Source organism: Vidua chalybeata, chromosome 24, assembly GCF_026979565.1.
Source record: "Vidua chalybeata isolate OUT-0048 chromosome 24, bVidCha1 merged haplotype, whole genome shotgun sequence".
Taxonomy (NCBI): domain Eukaryota; kingdom Metazoa; phylum Chordata; class Aves; order Passeriformes; family Viduidae; genus Vidua; species Vidua chalybeata.
In genome coordinates this window covers 3,183,302-3,205,417 of record NC_071553.1, presented here as the reverse complement: position 1 = coordinate 3,205,417, position 22,116 = coordinate 3,183,302, and the positions used below count along the sequence as shown (strand labels likewise).

The window sequence follows — 22,116 nt, the reverse complement described above, 5'->3', positions numbered from 1 at the left end:
CTCCTCTCCTCTCCTCTCCTCTCCTCTCCTCTCCTCTCCTCTCCTCTCCTCTCCTCTCCTCTCCTCTCCTCTCCTCTCCTCTCCTCTCCTCTCCTCTCCTCTCCTCTCCTCTCCTCTCCTCTCCTCTCCTCTCCTCTCCTCTCCTCTCCTCTCCTCTCCTCTCCTGCTGTGTAGCAGAGCAGGAGCCGCGGCTCCGTTCTGGAAAAGAGCAGGGTTAGACGGGATGCCGGGCAGAAATCCTTTCCTCTGAGGGTGGGGATGACCTGGCACAGGGTGCCCAGAGCAGCTGTGGCTGCCCCTGGATCCCTGGCAGTGCCCAAGGCCAGGCTGGACGGGGTTTGGAGCAGCCTGGGACAATGGGAAGTGTCCCTGCCATGGCAGGGGTGGCACTGGGTGTCTTTAAAGACCCTTCCCACCCAAACCAGGCTGTGCCTGTGTTCCTAAGCAGAAGAGGGGCTGCAGGGGGTCAAATCCCACAAAGATCCTGCGAGATGGGAGCTGGGAACGGCCAGAGGAGCTCCAGCCGCCTCCTCCAGCCTTGGGCTCCCCAGAGGGAGCTGCTCCCTGGCACTGCCCGGGGCTGTGCTCGATGCCCGCTGTCCTCAGGAGAGGAAATGTGGATGCTGCACACAGAGGTGTGAGACACGCAGAGGTGTGAGGCACGGGCAGAGTTTCCATCCCCCGAGCTCTCGCGGCCTTGCGCAGGTTCCACGTTTTGGAAAAAAACCAAAAGATTCTCCAAACAAACGTAAACCCCGGCAATGAACCCCGAGCTTGCCTCGGGCGGGATGAGGTTCAGGTTTCTTTTGTTACAGAGATCCTGTTCTGGAAATTACGGTGCTCACTGACACAAACCTCAACCCCGGTGGGAAGATCTGCGGCTTGAGATGTTTTCTGTGCGTGTTTGGGGAGGGGAGAGCAGAGCGGGCACCCCTGGCTGATTCCCCCCCTCCATTCCTTCAGCTGGGCACGGGGATTGGAGCCGGCAGGGGACAGCAGGTCTCCCAGGGTGGTCCTGATGCTTCCCAGGGTGGCCCTGAAACTTCCCAGGCTTTCCTGAACATCCCAGCCCCTGGAGAAGAAGGCTGCCCATGGTGTCACCCCCTCCACCCTCCACTTTCCCTCCCTCCCCAGCAGAACTGTCCCTCTCTGGGGCTTTGGCCTGGCTGCAGCACCCAGGCTCTTTCTTTCTGTCACTGCTTTCAGTGCCTGGGTGGATGAAACCCAGGGCTGTTTTCTGTGAAGCTGTTGATACTAAAAGGAATAGTTGGGGCAGTGTGGGTGGGGGTGAGAACGAACTTGCTCACACGGGGCCGTGTTTTGCTGCTTTTAGATTTGAAACCCGAATTTTGGGGCAGATCTGCCCACAAGGTGCTGTAAATAAATTGGCTGGAGAGCAGCAGAGAGGGCAGAGGAGAGGTGCCAGAATTCTGGCGGCTCTGTGACTCTGGGATCAGGTAAGGATGGGAAAAGCAGCAGGAAGGAATCCAGTTTTGTGTTGGGGAAGGTGAGATGGATTCACACATCACGGCTGGAAGGAGATGAGATTCAAGGTCCCTTCCAGAATCATTCTGGGGTTCCATCACCTTTGGGAAAAACAACCCAAGGGCAGCCAGGATAGAAAACCTTGGATTGAGGTGCTGGGACCTGTGGGAGGTGGTGGCCACAATTATTTGCTGCAGTGGGAGCAGAGCATGGAAACCTGGGGGGACCTGTGACCTGCTGACTCCAAAGGAATTTGTGAAAGATTCAGCGCAACATTTGAATTTTTTAGTAGTTAGTAGCAAAATAACCCCTCTCTCCTCACCCCACCTGCTTTATTTTTAGCAGCAAGCTTCCTGCTAAGGAAAGAAAAATTTTAAAAAATATATTTCTTGCTTTTGAGGTGATTTTGATCAAAAGTCTGGCTCTGCTCCAGGTCGATCACTGGGGAGGGATGAATCACGAAGATCTCTGCTCTTATCTGTCAACACGAGAAGTGTCTGCTGCTCTTGCAAGGATGGAGGTGAAGCCCCTTCCCCCAGCCGTGCTTTGCTGTGCTCCCATGGTGTTGGTCAACTCTGGACAGCCCCAGGAGGACAAAACGTCCTGTGGCTCGTGTGGATGTGCAGGAGGAAGGAGCGTTGTGCAATGGCACCGAGGAGCCCTCAGCTGGTTGCTGTTTCACTGCTGCCCTTTGGTTTGTGATGATGGGGATTATTCACTGTTTGTTGCCCTAATTTACCACTGAGAGTGGTTGTTTTTTGTTTTCCCATGCCTGGGCTCTCAGGACTTGCAGAGCTGCTCTGCAGCCACCTGCCTCCTTCTGTTGGCCAAGGAGGCTTTGGCTTGGTTGGTTTGGACCCTGGGAATGCCTCCTGGTGAGCTGGACAACTCAAAAAGGTAAAAATTCTGTGCAAAATCAGCTGATGGTTGTGTTTTTCTAAGGATCAGACCAGGCACATCAGGGGACTGTCAGGGTTTCCTGGTGTGAGGCTTGGCCTGCACATGGCTAAATTGCTTAATGCTCAGAAAATGCTGGATTTCTGAGAGCTCCACTGGCATCAGCTTGCTCAGACCTGGGGCTGCAGGGATCCTGCTGAGGGCTGGCTGGAAAAGGACAGGTGGTGATGGAAATCTGGCTGCAAAGCAGAAGGAGATGTGATTTTTGCTCAGAGTAAGGTTCTCTTCAGAAATTGCACCACCAGAGTGTAACAGGCCCACAGCAATCCTGCTCTAGGCTTTTGCAGCTCTTTTTCCAACCAGGAAAGGCAAAGCTGTTCCTCAGTGCTCTGAAAATCAGCCCCAGCAGGTTGTGGAGAGGGTGTGTGAGATGTGCCAGTCACAGCAGCTGGGCTCAGCATTGCAAAAGAGTCAGGAAACCAAGTTTCAGCTCAGAAAAAAAGTAAATTTGGTGCTGCTGCCAGGAAAGGAACTTTGTAGTCCAGCTCTGGAGCAAAGGAGATGGTTTGGTTGCTTCAGGGTGTGATGAAATGGTGGAGAGACCCTGTCAAGAGGCCAAAGGCACCAGGTCACAAGGCAGAAAATGAGAACTGCTGGTGTTAAACCTCTGAACTGCCACCCCTGAGCAGCTGAGGTGTTCTCCCTGCACCGTGGGCTGGGATCTCCAGCTCCTTTTCCATTGGAAAGCCCAGAGGAGTCTCTGATTGAAGCCCCTGAAGGTCTGGCAGGGATGGGGAGCAGTTCCATTCCCTTCCTCGCCCTGCACCACCACCCAACAGCCCCAGAGTCCCTGTGTCCCACATCAGTGTGTGTCACACGTTAATTAATGCCACACATGAATGCACTGCTGGCTGGGATGGCACTCAGAAATGTCACAGGGTGCCCTCGCCTTGTCACTGCTGCTGTGTGGGCTTTGGGCACCTGAAGGGGGCTTTTAATCAAGCTGGGGATGAACATCTCAGAGGAGCTTGCTGTGACATGACTGGGGGGAATGGTTTTTAATTAAAATAGGATAGATTTAGACTAGATACAAGGGAGAAACTTTTCAAAAGGAAGGTGGTAAACCACTGAAATAGGCTGCTGGGAGAGGTGGTGGCTGCCCTGTCTCTGGAAACATTCCAGGCCAGGTTGGATGTGGCTTGGAACAATCTGGGGTAGTGGAAGGTGTCCCGGCCCACGGCACGAGATGGGAACAATATGATCAATAAAGTCCCTTCCAACCCGATCCATTCTGTGATCAGGAGCCTCCCTGGGGTTCAGTGTTGGATCTGAGTCCTCTGCAGAGCCCCAGGCTGTGTGAGGACACAGCGATTCAGCACAGAGGGACAGCCAGCGGTGCCTGCTCCCGTGGGTGCTGCTCTCCCAGCCTGCCCGGGCTCCTCTTCTCTCAGCCCTGAGTCACTGTGAAACCCCAGCTCCGGGGCTGCCAGGGCTGCCGGGGGCTCGGCCGCAGCACGGCCCGGCCCCGTGTGAATGGAGCTTTGCCAAAACCTGGCACCTTGCTGGGAACCTGGTGGGAACCTGCTGAGAACCTGGTGCGAACCCACTGAGAACCTGCTGAGAACCTGCTGAGAACCTGCTGAGAACCTGAAGGGAACCTGCTGAGAACCCACTGAGAACCTGCTGAGAACCTGCTGAGAACCTGCTGAGAACCTGCACCTTGCTGAGAACCCACTGAGAACCTGCTGAGAACCTGGTGAGAACCTGCTGAGAACCTGCTGAGAACCTGCAGGGAACCTGCTGAGAACCCACTGAGAACCTGGTGAGAACCTGCTGAGAACCTGCTGAGAACCCACTGAGAACCTGCTGAGAACCCACTGAGAACCTGGTGAGAACCTGGTGAGAACCTGAAGGGAACCTGCTGAGAACCCACTGAGAACCTGGTGAGAACCTGCTGAGAACCCACTGAGAACCTGCTGAGAACCTGCTGAGAACCCACTGAGAACCTGCTGAGAACCTGCTGAGAACCTGCTGGGAATCTGTTGAGAACCTGCTGAGAACCTGGAGAGAACCTGGTGGCTTGCTGGGAACCTGCTGGGAACCTGCAGGGAATCTGCTGGGAACCTGCTGAGAACCTGCAGGGAATGTGCTGAGAACCTTCTGGGAACCTGGTGCCTTGCTGAGAACCTGCTGGGAACCTGCTGCAAACCTGCAGGGAATCTGCTGAGAACCTGGTGAGAACCTGCAGAGAACCTGATGGGAACTACAGGGAACCTGGTGAGAACCTGCTGGGAACCTGGCACCTTTCTGAGAACCTTCTGAGAACCTGCTGAGAACCTGGCACCTTGCTGAGAACCTGGTGAGGACCTGCTGAGAACCTGCACCTTGCTGAGAACCTGGTGAGGACCTGGTGAGGACCTGCACGTTGCTGAGAACCTGATGAGAACCTGCTGAGAACCTGCTGAGAACCTGCACCTTGCTGGGAACCTGGTGGGAACGGCCCCGCAGAGCCCCTGCCCCGTGTGCGAGCCAGCCCCCAGGGCTGTGTGGCTTTGCTTGCCCCGTAGCCACCATTCATCCGCTCTCTTTCTGCTCTGAACAGGCTCTGGGATGGGGCCAGGCTTCTGCCACGTTGGTGTGGCAGGGCTGAATCCCTTTCCTCCCTGGGATGCTCCTGCTGGGATGAACCCCCACTGCCGGCGGGGGATCCCGGGGGTTTTGGTGATGGGGAACTGGGGGTGCAGCCCCCGGGGAGCTCTGGGTGCAGTCCCAGGGCTGCTCAGCTCCAGCTGCCCCTCTCCATGGCCCTGGAGCAGCAGCTGGGTGGCTGCAGAGCCCCGCTCCGGGCTGCTGGCCCCGAGGGCTGCTGGCCCTGGGGGTGGAGGTGATGCTGGCCCTGGGGGTGGAGGTGATGCTGGCCCTGGGGGTGGAGGTGATGCTGGCCCTGGGGGTGGAGGTGAGCATCACTGCAGCTGAGGCATCTTTAGCTGTGGCACCTTTAGCAATCCCCAGCTCTGGTGATGACTCAGCCTCTCACCTCTTGAGCGAAGGAATTGGCAGCTCTGCAAAGTCAGGGCTGTGCCCTCCGCTCCCCTCCGTGATCTACGTGCCCAGCTGGGCTTCTCAGCCCTGTTTTTGTTGCTCCCCCTGGCCTCTTTCACGGCAAAAGCCCCAATTTCAGTCACGTGCTGCCAAAATCTAGGACACAGAGAGGCAGGAGTTGCGTGGGCCTGAGTGGTGCAGCCAGTTCGAGTTAAATAACAAGTGTTAACTGCAACCACAACAAAATGAGGAAAGTTCTGAAAGCTTCTGCAATGCAAATGGAGCTACAGCAGAGTTTATTTCTTTTAATTTTACCCCTTTTGTGCTTGTCCCTGGTCTTTGTGGCACCCTGGGAGGCTGAAGGGTCATGGAGGAGGTGCTCATCTTCCTCGTGACAAGAGACAAATTTTTTCCTGCCCCAAGAAAGAGACCAGTGAGGTTTGGTTCCTCAGTCCCAGCACATGACAGGAGGTGTCTGTCTGTCTGTCTGTCCTGCTGTGTTCAGGAGACACTTCCACTCTGGTGTTCAGCTGGGATTTGCCCTCCTCATGTTGGCCAACAGGAGATGATGAAGAAAGTTAATTACTTCCCTGACAGCAAGTACAGCACCGGCTGCTTATGGCTTTAAGGAAAGTTTCTAAAGAGAGAAAAAGCAAAAGCAGAAGCAGCAGCTCCCCCCAGGCAGCATAAAGCTCCGAGGCAGCACCAGGTGGAGATGCAGAATTTGGACTGGGGGAAAGCTCAGCCCTGGGGCAGGGCAGGAGCAGGTCTGGAGGTGATTTAGGTTCTCAGGACTGGGGCTGCTGAGCAGGCAGCGCTCTCAGGGGGAGGATACCCAGCAAGGAAACCCAACTTCTGTGGGATAACAAAACCAGAAACCACCACCTTTGATCTCTGCCACGGCTTCGTGCTCTTACTGTAACACCCAGACTGCCACTGAGATTGGCAGGAACTACATCAGCACTGGGGCTAAGGAGCCCTGCCGGGGCTCACAGCAGCTTTTGGGGAGGCAGGAGGAGCAAAAGGCTGGGGGTTGTGGTGGTTTTTTCCCCCAAAGACTGATATTTTGGGCTGATGCTGGGACCTGGGGGATCTGCAGAGCCGCTGCCCACAGCCAGCACAGGTCAGGGTGCAGCCTGGAGGGACACTGGGTGATGCTGCTGCCAGGATTCTGGCTGGAATTAGGTCACCTGCATGACTTGTGATGGTGCCCTGGCTCTGCCAGCTCTCCAGGCTGCCGTCTGGGTGTTCTCCCTGTTACTTTTAAGCAGTGCACCCTGGCCCTGCTGTGGACAGAGCTCCAGCAATGGCAAAACGCTGCTGGAGCACACGGTGTGCATGATCCCTGCTCCTCCCCTGCTCTGAGGGATCAGTGCCAGGTACTCGGTGAGAAATTCGCTTTTAAATGTGACGAGCTCAGGTTTTCTGGCTTCCCTGGTCGTCAACACGAGCGGGGTGTCCCTGGGGGTCCTTCCCAGCTGGCTCTGTGCCCGCTGGGCTCTCTCCCAGCCCGGGGACACCGGGCACAGCATCCACGGCTGGAGCTGATTTACAGCCCTGCTAACAGCCCGCAAGAACAGGACAGAGGCTGCATTCATCAGGGACTCTTTATTAGCAAAAATAAAGGATTTCTCGTCATATCATTTCAGATAAATAGGTGAAAGTTCACCCAGTGACAGAAGCCGTGCTGATGTTGTCCTTGCCTCCAGGGCTGTCCTTGCTTCTCCCACAGCATCGAAGGTGTTTGGAGGGATAAACAAGCTCAGAATTGGCTCAGCGGGAGCTTAATGTGCTTTGTAAGAAGCTTAATTTAAGTTTTACAGTCTTTGGCTGCCCTTGAGCCTGAGCTTTCAGCAGGAGGAGCGACCCATGGAGCAGCATTCCTGCCCTGCTCTGGAATATCCAATTCCCTTGTGGGCAGGCTGCCAGCAGGAATCCCCTGCTGCCACCAGAAACATCCACAAAGAATAAATCCGGCATAAATAACCTCTCCTCAGCTGGGACTTGCACAGCAAACACCAAACCGGCAGTGTTTCATCAGCTGGGGGCCCTTAAACTTCTAAATATTAGAAGTAAAAGCCTCTCTTGGGGTTGTGGCATTTTCCTCTGGCTCAGGGTCCACTGGGGTGAGGAGGAAGCTGAGCCCTAAAATCAGCCACTTCTGGGGGCACTGAAGCTGCTCCCACTGCTCATGGGGATTAAAAATCCAATCCCACCACTGGCAGTGCTGGGAGCAGCCCCACGGATTTGAATGCAAATTACCCAAGCCACCTTAAAATGGTGGTTAATTAAACACCCTCTAACTTCTAAAAGAAAATGAACAGCAGTAAAACAGTGAGTAAAACCCAGTCAGAGACTGGGAAATAGTAAGGTTAACTTTGGAAAGTGCAGGGTGGCTGATCCAGCAGCTCTGGAGGGCAGATACTGAGCAATATTTAAGTCAAGTTCTATTAGAACCAAACATTTAATTCCTATTCCTAATTTTTTAAAATTTAGTCTGGACTAATCTCCAGGCTGAAGTCTAAAGTGGAGTCAGCCAAGCTGTTGCTGTGGCTTTTTCTCCTCCTAAACATAAAACCACCTGATTGCATAAATAAATAGAGATATAGTATATGAGGAGAGGGTCATTTGCCTAAAATTAAATTTGTTGAACTCAGAGCTGGCCTTGCTCCTAATTCACTCAGGATAAGCTCAGCTTATTGTCTGCCCTCCAGAAAAACACTGCTTTGGACGTTTTGAAGCTATGAATAAAATAGCACTACAATAAACAATATTAAAATATTAACCAATAAATAGTAATTTACAAGCTCATCACTCCTTTCTTCAAAACATACTGTAAACATCAACACTGAGGTATTAGAAGTAATAAATAATAAATTCAACTCTTAAAAAAAACCAGCTCTTAAATACAATATTAAGCTGGAAGTTATTGTAACCCTTAACCTGAACCTTGAGATAACTTAATTTGAGCTCTTGCAGCCCAAAGTGATTTTTAAACACGTGTGGAAAATCAGACTCAGGGGTGTGCAGACTCAGGGGTGCTCTCAGTTCCTTCTCTTCATTGTTAAGTATTTTTCAATGTAGTTGATGAAGATGTCAAACTCTCCCATGGCCTTGTAGATTCCGTTCTTGTCCATCTGCAGGAGAAAGCCAGGTGTGTTTAGTGTGGCTGTCACAGACATGTGATGTACAATGCCTGCACAAATTCTCCTCCCACGGCCACCTCCAGCTCCTCTGCCCAATCCCCTGGGAATTCCAGAATTCCCACCCTTCAATCATCGCTCTCTGGATTCCTCTGCTGCAAGAATTTGTGTGATTAAAGCCTTTTCTGGACTCTGTTCTCCCCTCGAAGCTGCCTGCCCTGCCGTGGCAGCAGGTTCCTCCCAGCCCAGCCCAGCCCGGGCATGGCCTTACCCTGCTGAAGGTCTCCTTGATGTGCTCCATGCTCCTGCTCCTCTCCTCACAGGTGAAGAATCTGTGCTGCAGAGGGACACCGGCACGGCCTCAGCCCCGGGGAGTCCTCCCCAGGGCTCTGGGGGTGGCTGTCCCCCCCTCCTGTCCCTCGTCACTGCTGCTCCCCACCTTCCCCGTGCCCCCGCAGCAATTCCAGCCGGTTTGCACCGTGCCCTGCTGGAAGGAGCCCGCAGTGAGCCCAGCCCGGGCTCCCAGCCTGTCCCCAGCCCCGTGTCCCTGCTGCCAGTCCCTGGGGACAGCAGCTCCCTGTGTGGGACAGGGATGGTCGCACCTGACCCCAGTGGTGGGCTCGCGGCCACGCCAGGTGTGATTCCAGCAGCTCCCGCATCCAGGTAAGGGACAGATCCCCTCCTGCCCGCCCTTTGTCTCTCCTGCCAGGCTCTGGTTTGCAGGGCTGGCTGCACCAAGCACTCCTGCACCATCATCCCTGAGCTGCTGTGAGCACAAACCCCATCCTGGATCCCCGGACCCCACAAACCCTGCCTGCCTGGACCCCTGCTCCCCCACCCCATCCCACCCCCCAGACCTGCCCTGCTCCCGGGCAGCGTCCCCGAGCCGCTGAACGCCACTCACACAGCGCCTCATCATGGCTCTCAGGCTCAGCAGGAGGTTGCCCAGGTCGCCCATGCTGTGCTGGTGCTCAGCGCTGGTCCTCATGGCGCGGGGCAGCACCTCCTCCATGTAGAAGCCCATCATCTCCGACACCGACTGGCAGCCGAGCCTCCCCTGGGGGACACGAGGGGGAAGCCTGCTTGGGGATGGCCACCAGCACCGGGGCTGGGCTTCTACAAACCAGAGCTGGGCTGGGAGCCACGCTGGCCACGGGGCAACCTCGTGCCAGCCCCGCCACAGCCACACGCAAGGGAATGAGATTCTTACCTTGATTTCCTCCAGCAGGTCAGAGCTGAGCAGTTGGATGCTGAGGTCGTCATCTTTGGATTGCTAGCGGAGGGTGGAATGGAAAAATGAGCTTTTTCAGGCAGGCGGTCAACTCTTCCCATTTGCCCTGACAAATGATCCTTCCCTTGTTTGCATTTAGGGTTTCCCTGCAGCAGAGGCAGAGGGCACCCAGTGCTCGTGTGAGCAGAGCACAGTGACACCAGGCAGAGGGGTCACTCTGCTCCTCAGCCTGGCAGCACAAGGACTGTCGGGTCAGGCCAGCAAGAAAATGAAATCACAGCCTTTGGTGCCACTGAATTTGTCAATGTGAAACTCCCCGGGCTGAGCTGGAGCCGCTCTCTCTCCTCAGCTGCGCGGGGCGGTGCTGTCTGAGGGTGCTGCTGCACACAGCAAAGCTCTCCAGAGGTGTCAGAGCCCTGGCAGCCCCTGGGAGCCAGCCCAGCCTCTCTGCCAGGGCAGGAGGGTTCAATCCCCCTGCTTTGGGCACCCCTGTGAGCCTCCTGTTGATGGGGAAAAGGGGGGTTTGTTCTTGTGGTGCCTCTGTGGCACCGGCTGCAGTGGGGTGGGCTGGCACCACCCAAAGCCTTAAAAGCTGTCCTGAGAGGTTAAAATTATTCCTCCCCAGCATTATCTGGGAGATTCCCAGCCAGCTGAACATCTAAAATCTTGCCTGTGTTCGTTTGATGACAAACACGAGCCGTGACATTAGCTTGAGATTTGAGCTGGAGAATTACCTTGTTTTATTGCTAAAACACATTGACATGGGCTAAAACAGCAACAGGGCTGTGAGCAAGCACCTCTGTCAGCCACGGCAGATGCTCTGAGGGCATCGTGTGCTGTCTGCTCAGCAGCCCTGAGGCTCCTGAGATGCAGGGCAGGGACCCTGCACAGGCACCAGTGCAGGGGTTGTGCTGCTCCCCTGATAAAACATCTTGTGCAGGTTTTGTGGATCTTTCAAAGAAAAAAAAATCTGCAGCAATAGATTTCCCTTTTCACCTGGCACTGACTTCAGCAGGGCTGGACCTGGTTGCCCTGAAGAAAAAACTATTTCCTTCCTATTAATTCAGTGATTAACTTGGTTTGCAATATTTCGGGGGAAGCTTGGCTAGAAAGGTTTGCAGAGGTTCATTATGAAACCTCGAGTTCATTGTTAATGAAAAAAAATAGGAAGAAAAGCCTGACAGATTTTCTCTCAGTGAGCAACGAAACTGAGCTGCCCTTAACGCAACACAGCCAAATCATTTCTGCTTTGAGGAAACTCTTCCCCCTCCTCCAGATCCCAGAGCCTTGCAGGAAAGGTAAAAACCAGAAGACAAAACAACGATACTTACAAAATAATCCTTAATTTCCTCAAACTTGATCCTCAGCTCTTTGAGCTTGGCGGGCAGGAGCTCGGGGAAGTGCAGGCAGGAGGGCTGGGCGCGGGCGGGCGCGGTGCCCAGCAGCAGCAGGAGCAGGATGGGCACGGCTGTGCCCCTGGGGCAGGTCCTCATGCTGTGGGGCAGGGCTGCTCCCCTGTGCTGCAGCTCTCGGGTGGATCCCACGGGAGGGTCCAAAGCAGATCTGCAGCTTTCACCTTGATGGAGCCCCTAATTTATACATCACTCCATTTCCTCTCCCCATTTCCTGACGAGCAATATTGGGGTTTTAAGTCAGTATTAAGCCCAAATGTCACTTGGGTTTCCCGTCAACTTGGGTTTCCTGTCCTCTCCTCACACCCCATCAATTTTTTTGTGCTTAGACTCTGCATTTTTTTTTTACATTGCTTGTTTCTTGTAAATTTATCTGTGGCTGAGGAGGAAAGCTGCAGAGACACACAAAGAAGCCAAGGTGCTGCGTGATGTGGATTTATTCTCACAGTTCCATTTTTTATTTTTAGATCAATGTTGTATTGTTAGGGGGGGGAAAAAAAAAGTGTTGCTACCTTTAAATCTCAGTATCAAACCTGCAGAGAGCATCACTCAGCAGAATTGCTTTTCATGAATTGTACAAATTCTCTGTCTCTTCCTTTGGCATTCTAATCTGCAAACACACATCATCACCTGAAGTCTTCATTTTTCATTCATTGGGTTTTTTCTTTTTTTTTTTTTTTTTTTTTTTTTTCCAGTTACTGCACATGCCAGCTGAAGCCAATGTGAATTTTCACTGCTCAGCAAGCTCAGTTTGTGCTCCCAAATATCAGCTGGATGCCAAGTGGATCCCAGGAGAGGATCCCAGCCCTGCTCTGGTCCCTTGTGGATCCTCCAGGGCAGGATCAGGATTTGTGCCACTACTTCGATGCCTGGTGTTAAAATGCATGAGCGGGTGATAAAAATTCATTTTCCAGGCTTTTAAATCTTATTTTGTTTCCTATAAATGGACAGCAGCCCCATCCAAGCAGCAGCATGTCCTGTCTTAGCTGGGACTTATTGTCCCAGCTGTGATAAAATTGTCCCTTTGGAGCCACAGAGAATTCCTGTGACGTTTCCCCATTTTCCGTTTCCCTCTCTTTTCTCCTCTCTTTCTATATCTATTTTAGCCCAAGCCCCCTGCTTCCTTGGGATAAAGATTTCACTTATTTATTCAGGAATTTGGCATCCAAGAAAGTGAGAGCAGAGATAAATTTGGCTTTTTGGAAATCAGGGGATTTTCTTTGAAATCCCTCAAGTTATTTTAAAAGAGTTCATTCTTCCCAGTAGGGAAGCCTTCCTCCATGAAGGAACAAATCCCTTAAATTCTCATCTCCTTCATCACACTGATCTTCTTTGAAGTTGAATTTGTGAACCTCTGAGAGGGGAATTTTTTGCTGGAAAAACACTGGAAAAATGCAAAGTGTTGTTTGTTCCTGCATACTGAGAGTTTTCCCACTTTATTTTTAGGAGCAGGAGAGAGGGATGGTTGGCATGCACCATAAGAGCAAAGGGGAGGAAACATCAGCAACTGGAGAGCCTGAGGCAGGGAAAGTGTGGGATTTTGTGATTTGTTTTCCTTTTTTCTGTTGATGTTGCCTCTTCCAGCGGTGATGGGGAAGCTGCTCCTGGGGAATCAGTGCAGCTGAGTCATGGCCTGGGTCATGTTTTTGGTGACCCATTTTTGTTCCCCTGCTCTAAATCAGCTGTGGGGCTTTTTCCCTTGACTGTCAGCAGAATCCATCTGAAAGGAGAAGGGCTGAAAGCTCGGACCAAATTAGTCTTAAACTCAGTTCCCACAGGCAGGATCCCACCTTTCCCTGGGATCCCACACACTTTTTTTGCTTCTTTTGCATTAATTTGAACCTGCCAGGGGTCAATGCATCTTCAGTGCCAAGACCTGGAAGGCTGCTGAGGCTTCACCAGGGCATGGAAGCTGATGTGTGAGGTTGGTTCATGTACTCCTGGATCCTCAAATCCTGGAGCTAATCCCAATCCCTTCGGGGAAGGATGCAGCCCCAGGCTCTCCCCTGCAGTGGAAGGGCTGCTCAGCCTCAGCTGTGGGTTTAGGAGCCGGTGCTTTTATGGGGTACATGGCAGAGGGACTTAGAGAAGAGAAGAGAAGAGAAGAGAAGAGAAGAGAAGAGAAGAGAAGAGAAGAGAAGAGAAGAGAAGAGAAGAGAAGAGAAGAGAAGAATCACCAGGTTGGAAGGGACCTTTAAAATAATCGAGTCCAGCCCAGCCCCAACACCTCAACTAAACCCTGGCACCCAGTGCCACATCCAGGCTTTGTTAAACACACCCAGGGGTGGTGACTCCACCACCTCCCCGGGCAGACCATTCCAGAACTTTATCACTCTTTCAATAAAACCTTTTTCTTAACATCCAGCCTAGGCAGCAACAGGAGATGGAGCAGCCCCACGGCATTGGGAGCCTCCTTCCGCCCTGCCCAGCAGCTGAGCTCTCATTTCCAAACTTCTCTTGTTTCGAGCCACCCTGGCTCTCCATGAAGTCACATCTGACATCCCGAGCGTGCTCTGGCTCTTGTGCAATTCCCTCCAGCCCGTTGTGGAAGCCTGGGCTGTGTTTTGGGGCTGGCAGCAGCGTCAGGCAGCCGTGCCCGTTCCGCAGAGGAAACTCTGGCGTGCGCAGGGCGATTCTCTGCTGTGTTTACCTGCGTTTCCTCTGCCTCGTCAGAGATCTTGACGGTGCAGTTTCGCTGTGACTCAGCCCTGCTGAGCGCTGTGGAAAGGCGGTGGCTGCACTACTACAGCGAGCTTCATGAATGAAGAAAACACCTTTTCCTAAAGAGTGTCCGGGGGCCGTGGGTGTAGCGCTGAACCTTTAGGAAACAGCTTTCTTCTTTGCCAAGAGAATCGCTTCAGGAAGGAGAGCGCGTTCCTCAAAAGCCATTCGTGTGCTTTTACCCCACCTCCCCCAAACCTCTGCCAGCGGCAGGTTCACAAGAAACAGCGGGGCAGCAAACGCTGCTTCTGCACTGGAACACAGGCCCGTGGGCAAACGCGTTCTCCCACCATGTGCCAAGAGGAAAGGTTGGTCCCAGACATGGTCTGGGCAGGGTTTGGGGTCTGATGTCCTCAGGGTCCACCACTGGAGCAGGGTGGCTCCTCCTCACCCTGAGAATTGAAGGGCCTTTTCTTATCTTGACAAGGTTTGATGCCACAAATTTTTACCTGTTTTTTGCCCTCTTGGTTTCTCCATTGCTTTTAGACAGAAGGACGTGGTGTAGCACCATCCCTGGAGGGGTTTCACCATCCCTGGAGGGGTTTCACCATCCCTGGAGGGCTTTCACCATCCCTGAAGGGGTTTCACCATCCCTGGAGGTGTCCAAGGAATGCCTGGACGTGGCATTCCGTGCTCTGGTCTGGTGACAAGGCAGGGATGAGTCACAGGTTGGACTCAATGATCTCAGAGCCTCAGTGATTTGTCATTCTGTGATTTTCTGCACTGTCTATTCTAGGCATAACTTGGAGTATCCCCTCCATTTCAAGGCTGTCACAGTGGCGTTGCTCTTTCTTTCCTTTTCAGAAATTCCTCATTTCTCATCCCTGCAGATCTGGACGATCCGCTGCTGGTGACGCTCGTGGGGGAAGCAGGGACATGGTGGCCTTTCCTTCACCCCGTGTTTGAAGCGATGGCACTGCTCTTTCAGCAGCCCAGTGCTGATGACTAACAGTTCCTGGTGAAGCACCAAGTGCTCTGCTTTGTGTTTTTTTCAAGATTTTTTTCCTGCTGGCGAGGCGTGACGTTGGATATGTCAAATGTGGAAACCTGGTCAGACCTCGTGACTCACGTCGACCTCAACAGGTAAATCCCAAATTGCTCTTTGGAAATTTAACCAATGTCACTGGTTTATCTTGTCCAGAAATGGGTTATTAATCATGAATTAGTATCACTGGACTTTGATGTGACTTCTAATGTGACACAGAGAGAACGTTACATAAGAAGTTCTTAGAAGGTCCAGAACTTCCACGTGATCTAAATTAAGCTGGAAGTGTCTGGAATTGCCACATGAAAGAGTCAAGTGATGGAGACTTTCTCCCCTCTGCAGATGCAGTTTTGGTGATAAACTTAACTGAGAAATATTTGTACTTTTTAATCGCACACATAAACCTCCCAGTATTTGCAATTCTGTTGCAGCCTAAGGCAGAGATTGAATAATATCCAAATTTAATATCCCCCCTGGAATTCCAGGGTGCCCTCTGCCAACCTGGAGGAGTGAGCTGTGCTTTATTCCCTATTTTCCATGGGTTTTGCCACTTTGAGCCCTTCTCTGAGGTGTGTGAGGAATCATGGGTGAGGTCAGTGATGCTGCCATCATCCCCATGGGGCTTTTCCTACTCCACAAAGAAAACAGAGGTGTTGTTACATTTTTCTCTCTTTTATTTCCCCTGAAATCAGCTGCCGACAGGAATTTTATGATGCTCAAAGCACTGTCCTTAGAGAAACCAACAGGATCTTGGCACTGGAGTCTGAGGAGTGGGGACTGTGTGCTCCAAGTGAGGTTTCAAATGAGTTTCTTTACAGACAACTAAAAAGTGTAAAAGTATGCAAAAACAAACAAACAAACAAACCAACCAAACCAAAACAAACTTAATATATAATCCATTGGCTCAAACATCACTTGCACTGCCTTTTTTTGATCCTTCTACAGAAGCAATTTCGAGCAACTCCTGCCCTGAGCAGCTCATTGCACAAGTGCTGCTTTGAGTTTCTTTTTTCTAGTTCTGGTATTACTTGGGTGGGGGCGAGGGGAGGAACGTGTGGATCTTCTGGAGAATATTGACTTTGTCACGATTTATCACCAAAACTCTGACCAATAACACAAGCCCAGCCTATTTATAGCGCTGAGGGGTCATAAGACAGAAACTCTTTATCACGGTTTGAGAAATCAGATCAGCCCAAGCTGCTGCTCGGAAGCTCCAGGGTGAATTTCAGAGCCAGCTTCACTCACTTTCCACAGCAGCACCAGGCCCTGCAGCCAACACTGGCCTGGCAACCCCCACCGTGGGGTTTTGGGGTGGTTTTTGTGTGGTGATCACGGAGAAGGTTTGGAAATCCTGGGTTTTCTCTGTCACCCCACAAAGTGCGGATCAGCTCTGGCCGGGGTGGGGATGGTGGCTCAATCTCGGAGCTCGAGGGATGCTGCAGCATCCCCAGAGCTGCCAGGGGATTTTCCATGTGCTCCCCCTGTGTCTTTCTTCTCCAAAAGCTTTGGTGTGGTTTTTTGATTAAAAAAAGATCCACCAGATGAGCTTTTTGGAGGTTTCAGAGGCTTTTAAAGCGTTCAAATCCCCCTTCTGTTTTGTCTTTTTTTTTTTTTTACAGAGGGAACAGGTGACCCAACCTCCTTCTCCTGACAGATATCTTAATATGGAGACCCAAAGAAAATCATGGAATCCTGGAGTGCTGTGAGTTGGAAAGGACTGTGAAGTTCATTTATTTCCAAGCCCCTGCCATGGGGGCAGAAGCTGTAAAAGTTCAACTGAAATCCTGCTGCTCCCCATGGGAGCTCTGGTGTCAGCTCCACTCCTGCTCAGAGCTTCTCTCCTCGAGCTTCTTCAACATTTTCCCTGGGATTTATCTTTCTGGGGAAGCCTGAGGAAGATTTACTCCATTTAACAGCATCAGGCATTTTTGTCTCTGTTTGGTTATTGCTCTCCCTGTGGCTTTTGAGGACTGTAACTAGGAAGTGGAAGATGAAGTTGAATGGTGGAAAACCCCTCTCACTGTTTAAAAATAAGAAGACAAAAAAAAAAAAAAAAAAAAAAAGAAGAAAGAACAAGATCTGAAGCAAAGTTCCTCTGCTGTTGGGAAAGGAGGGAACTTCATCCCCACTCCTCAGCAGTGTCCAGCAGTGTCTGCTGAAAATACAAAGTCAAATGAAGAGCCAAAATCCTCACAGTGCCCCGGATTTATATTGATGGCTAAAAGGGGTTGTGCAGGGAGGAAATGCTCTGGATTTTCCAGAGCTTTCAGTGTCCTCCGAGGTCAGGGGACAGAAGGCCAAGCTGGTCTCCCCATGTGTGCCAGGATCAGGCAGAGCTATCCAGGGGAATTGGAGAATCTTCTGGAAAAATCAACCTTGTGCCAGAACATGATTTTCCAGGAATTTACACCTAGAGGCAAACAAACAGTGCCCAACTTTTCTGTTTTTTTTTATCAAATCGGGCAGGAAGAGAGTTATATAATTCGGTGGAGCCCAGCGGCTGTGACGTGCCAGCCTTCCCTGCTTGTCCCTGACTGCCATCTCTGTGCCCTGGGGCCAGAGCTGGAGCAGAACTCCCCAGGCTCACGTGCATCCATCCCAAAACCAGCCTTGGCTGCTCGGGGTTGTGAAATTGAGAGGGGCAATATTAACCCAGAACCGAAACCCGGCGCCGCGAGCCGCTTGCGTACAGAGCCAACAGCGAATTTACTGAAACACAGCTTTCAGTTTTGGTGAAAGCTGAACCTGGCTGGCTATTGGAGTGATTCATTTGCTCCCTGGATTGTTCAAAAACGGAGCTGATAGCAGCCAGCTCTCAGTTTCTCCTTTATTAGGTGTCATTTATTCCCTGCACTGTCAGCACATTTCACCCTCGGGGCAAACCCGGGGGCTGTGTGGGACTGTCGGGTCCATTGGCTGCTCCACGCTGCCAAACCTGGTTTTCCATCAAAAGACACTTTTGGGAATATGCTTTAGGGGTGGTTATGGGGGTGCTGGGGTTGACTGTTGGACTAGATGATCTCGAAAGCCTCCTCCAGCCTGGGTGATTCTGCATTTCTGTGAAGTGCCCCGTGTGACTTCTGCTGTCACAGCAGCTTTTAGTTCTCCAGGAATAAGGATGGGAGGAATAGGAGAGCTGGGTTTGGGGAACAAGAGAGCTGGAGATGGGTTTGGGAATCCCAGCAGACCCTGGCCCAGAGCCCAGTGCTGGTCCCAGTGGTGTTGGTGCTGCTGGTGGCACCGCTCTTGGAATGTGATGGATGATTCCCTCCCCTTTTTGGGCAACTCCTGAGCTGTTGCAGTTTTGGGTTGAGAATTTCCCAAGGGTAATTTGATTCTCCAGTGGGTGCCTGAGCTGGGCAGGGGTGAGCTGGGCTCCCATGGGCTGGTCCTTGGCACCTCGGGGAGAATGAACAGCCTGGCTTTGGGCACAGGGGCACTTTGGGTGGACTCACATGGACACAGAGGTGGCAGCTGAAACCCAAGTGCTGGATAGTTGAAAAAAAAAAAAAAAAAGCTTTTTGAGCTGAGTTATTTAACTCTAAAAGCATGAAATATGCATTTCCCTGTGGGGAAGATGCCATTTATGATAACCAAAATATGAGCTCACGTTTTGCCAGAGCAGGGGAAACAATTATCTAACCTTCCACACCCCCCACCCTGGTGACTAAATGAATTTTCTGCAGAACAGCTGTTGATGCTCGAGATCCTCCACCACGCTTTTCCTCTTCCTCAAAGGTGAATCTTAGAAGAGGAGGGAAAAAAAAAAAAAGAACATTTCCTTTTATTTTTAATAATTTTTTTTTTTTTGCAATTTCTTTCCGCTTTCAGGGTGAAATCCTGCCTCAGCAGCAGCGGCAGTGCCCTCGGTGAGTCACTGGGCAAGTGTCACATCTGTGCTGGGCAGGAGGTGGCACAGGTGGTGGCACTGCTGGGACACCAAGGATGTCCAGCCAGGACAGGGGGAGCCCAGGGTCACCCCAGCACTGGGGTGATGCTCCCTGGGGGACGTGGCACTGTCCCCTTCCTGCTGCACTGGGGACACCCTGGCCTGGGCTGTTGGTGTCTGACGATGGCAGGAAGAGCCCCAGAGGGACAACCATGGGTGATGCCCTAAATCAGGAGGAGTTGGACACTGGATGAGGGACATTGTCCTGGATGAGGGACATTGTTCTGGATGAGGGACATTGCCCTGGATGAGGGACATTGTCTTGGATGAGGGACATTGTCTTGGGGTGAGGGACATTGTCCTGGATGAGGGACATTGTCCTGGATGAGGGACATTGTCTTGGGGTGAGGGACATTGCCCTGGATGAGGGACATTGCCCTGGATGAGGGACATTGCCCTGGATGAAGGACACTGTCTTGGATGAGGGACATTGCCCTGGATGAGGGACATTGTTTTGGGGTGAGGGACATTGTCTTGGATGAGGGACATTGTCTTGGGGTGAAGGACATTGTTTTGGGGTGAGGGACATTGCCCTGGATGAGGGACATTGTTTTGGGGTGAGGGACATTTTCTTGGAGTGAAGGACATTGTTTTGGGGTGAGGGACATTGTCTTGGGGTGAGGGACATTGTTTTGGGGTGAGGGACATTGTTTTGGGGTGAGGGACATTGCCCTGGATGAGGGACATTGCCCTGGATGAGGGACATTGTTTTGGGGTGAGGGACATTGTTTTGGGGTGAGGGACATTGCCCTGGATAAGGGACATTGTTTTGGGGTGAGGGACACTGCCCTGGATGAGGGACATTGCCCTGGATGAGGGACATTGCCCTGGATGAGGGACATTGTTTTGGGGTGAGGGACACTGTCCCAGGCTCTCCAAAGGTCCCTGAGCCCCCAGAGCTGGGAAAGGAGCCCTGGGCAGTGTGAACCTCTCGGGAGGAACCCTGGAAAGCAGCTGAACCTTTGCTCTGGATGTCTCTTGGAGCTTGGCTGAATAAATCCTCATTTCCCTAAGCCACGCTCAGCCTGTTGCTCCCTACGAGGCAGCGCCAGCGTTTGATTTTCAGAATTATTCAAGGGGTTGAGGCTCAAAACGTGACTGAGGAGAGGGAACACGATGTACCTCTCTCCTCTCTGGCAGAACCTCCTCTCTGAGTGTTTTCTGACTCATTTGTCGAGTTTACCGAGAAAAACAATTTTTTTTTTTTTTTTTTTTTTTTACTTCTGTCAGCAGCACTGCAGAGCTGGGGCTGGGCGAGGGCAGGGCTGGAGCTGGCCCTGGCCAGGCTTTCTGCCCATAACGAGCTGCACTAATTAAGAGAGAGAAGAGCAGTCTGATGGTCAGGGCTGGCAGAGGGCGTTTCCATGACAGAGAGTGCCAAGCTCATGGAAAAGGTGACATCAGGGGTGGCACCTGTAGGGTGCTGCTGTCCAGGCTGTGCCTGGTTCAGGAGGTCAGTGCCAGATCAGCACTCCTTCAGACGAGGTTTTGGCTTTGGATTGGAGGGACAGGGATTTCTTGACAATTAAATATTGATTTTTAAGGAGCTGAGAACTGCATTTCACATTTTCATTGGCATCCAGCTATGCAGAGGGCAGGGCTGGCTCAAAAATTGCATCACTTCAGGTGTCAAAGAAATTACTCCAGTGCAGAAAAACTGTTGGACAAACAGCTCAACAAAAAAACCACGCAGAAACATTTTCTTCTGCTGCTGAAAACAGAATTTGACAGGGGTTTTGGTGAGCTACAGCATTATCAGGGCAGGTGTAACACCCCACAACCATTTTTATTTCAGGTGGCTGAGTTGGTTTTCACAGCTCTTCTCCTGCAGGAGATCAGGGAGGGTTCCTGAGCCCAGATATTGCTGCTGGATGCTGTTATTAAGGCTCAGTTCTTCCTTGATGAAAACTTCTAGGAGCATTTCTCTCACTCATGTTCTCTGGCTCTGGGGACCTGAGAAAAACCATTATCAGGCTCATATCTGAAATGATGGTTTACCTAAAGCTGCTGTGAAATAGGGGCGATGACAAAGAATGTCAAACCAAAGGTGGGCTGTTGAGTGTTATCAGAACTTCTTAGAGCACAAAAAGTGCCTTGAAAGGCACTATTGAAACTGCCTTATCACCCCCAGACACTTTACTGGAAACCTGATGTTAAATGTGAGCTGGGAGCAGCCCTTGAGAGCGGGGCGCCTTCGCATCAGAGCAGCTCGATGGCAGTTTCTTGAAGGATTTTTTTTTTTTTAGGATGAAATGAATGATTTGAAATGAATTATTGGGCATTAATTAAGCTGGGTGAGGGCAGGCTCAGGAGTGCAGTTACTCCCAGCAGCACCACAGGGGACGGAGCAGGGCTGAGTTTCCCAGCGTAACCAGCCGGGGGTGAGTCAGTGCCTTGTCCCCTCCGAGTGTCTGGTCCCTGTCACGCTCCAGGGCTCTCCAGGACCGTGTCCTGTGTTAGTCACTGCCCCAAGCCCTGTGTCTGCCGCAGCCTGGTGCTTTCTGCCGCCCTGGAGATGTTTTGTCACCGCAGCAGTGACGGTGACAGCGGTGCCGGGCAGGGCTGAGCATCGTCCCCGCGGCGCTGTGGGGACACAGCGAGCTCCAAAGGCTCCTTCCTTCCTCCCAGCGTTATTCTCCAGCTGCTCTGGGGATATTCCCTCCCTGGTCCTGACTCAGCCCTTTCTGTGCCTGTGTGATGTGGGATGCGCTGCTCGCCGCGGACTTTGCGTAGGTGATTTCTCCGATGAGTTAATGACACCCAGGGCTGAGGTTTAATTCCCGAGCACCAGGGCAGCTGGCTCACAACCCTCTCTGCTGCCTTCGCTTGTTAGTTGGGCCATCACTAGCCTTGGAGTGCCCTGTCACAACGTGCCTGCCATAAAACCCCGAGGGAGGAGCTGGAAGCGTTCCTGGGGAGAGGAGCGCCTTCCCTGCCCCATTCCCAGCGCTGCAGTGCCCCAAAGGTTTAACTGTGCCCGCAGTGCCTGCGGGAATCACTTCCCATTTTACTGAGCTCATCTGCAGCGTCACACTGCCGAGTTTCAGAAATCCCTGTTCCTTCTTTCCCTCTTCCTTCCCAGAGCAAAAGAGGGATGAGTTGCTGTTTTATTGAGGGTGTTTTCATGCTGCTGGAGCTGGCGGGTTGATGAAAGCCTGGGGAGATCCACGCTGCGGGAATTTGCTTCCATCTGGGTTTGGTCCAACGTGTGCTGATGGCTTCAAACTGCCAGAGGGCAGGGATGGATGGGA

The 22,116-nt window shown here is 52.1% G+C and overlaps 1 protein-coding gene across 1 annotated transcript; it reads right to left on the bottom strand.

Annotated features, from left to right (window-relative positions):
- Positions 1–8,468: 8,468 nt before the first annotated feature.
- On the bottom strand, positions 8,469–11,291 carry IL10 (interleukin 10). Its single transcript, XM_053964073.1, has 5 exons — positions 11,130–11,291; positions 9,778–9,840; positions 9,472–9,624; positions 8,839–8,904; positions 8,469–8,561 (listed from the first exon to the last, which is right to left on the bottom strand). Exons 1-5 carry the CDS (start codon positions 11,289–11,291, stop codon positions 8,469–8,471), a joined length of 537 nt encoding a protein of 178 aa, XP_053820048.1.
- Between the last annotated feature and the right edge of the window lie 10,825 nt (positions 11,292–22,116).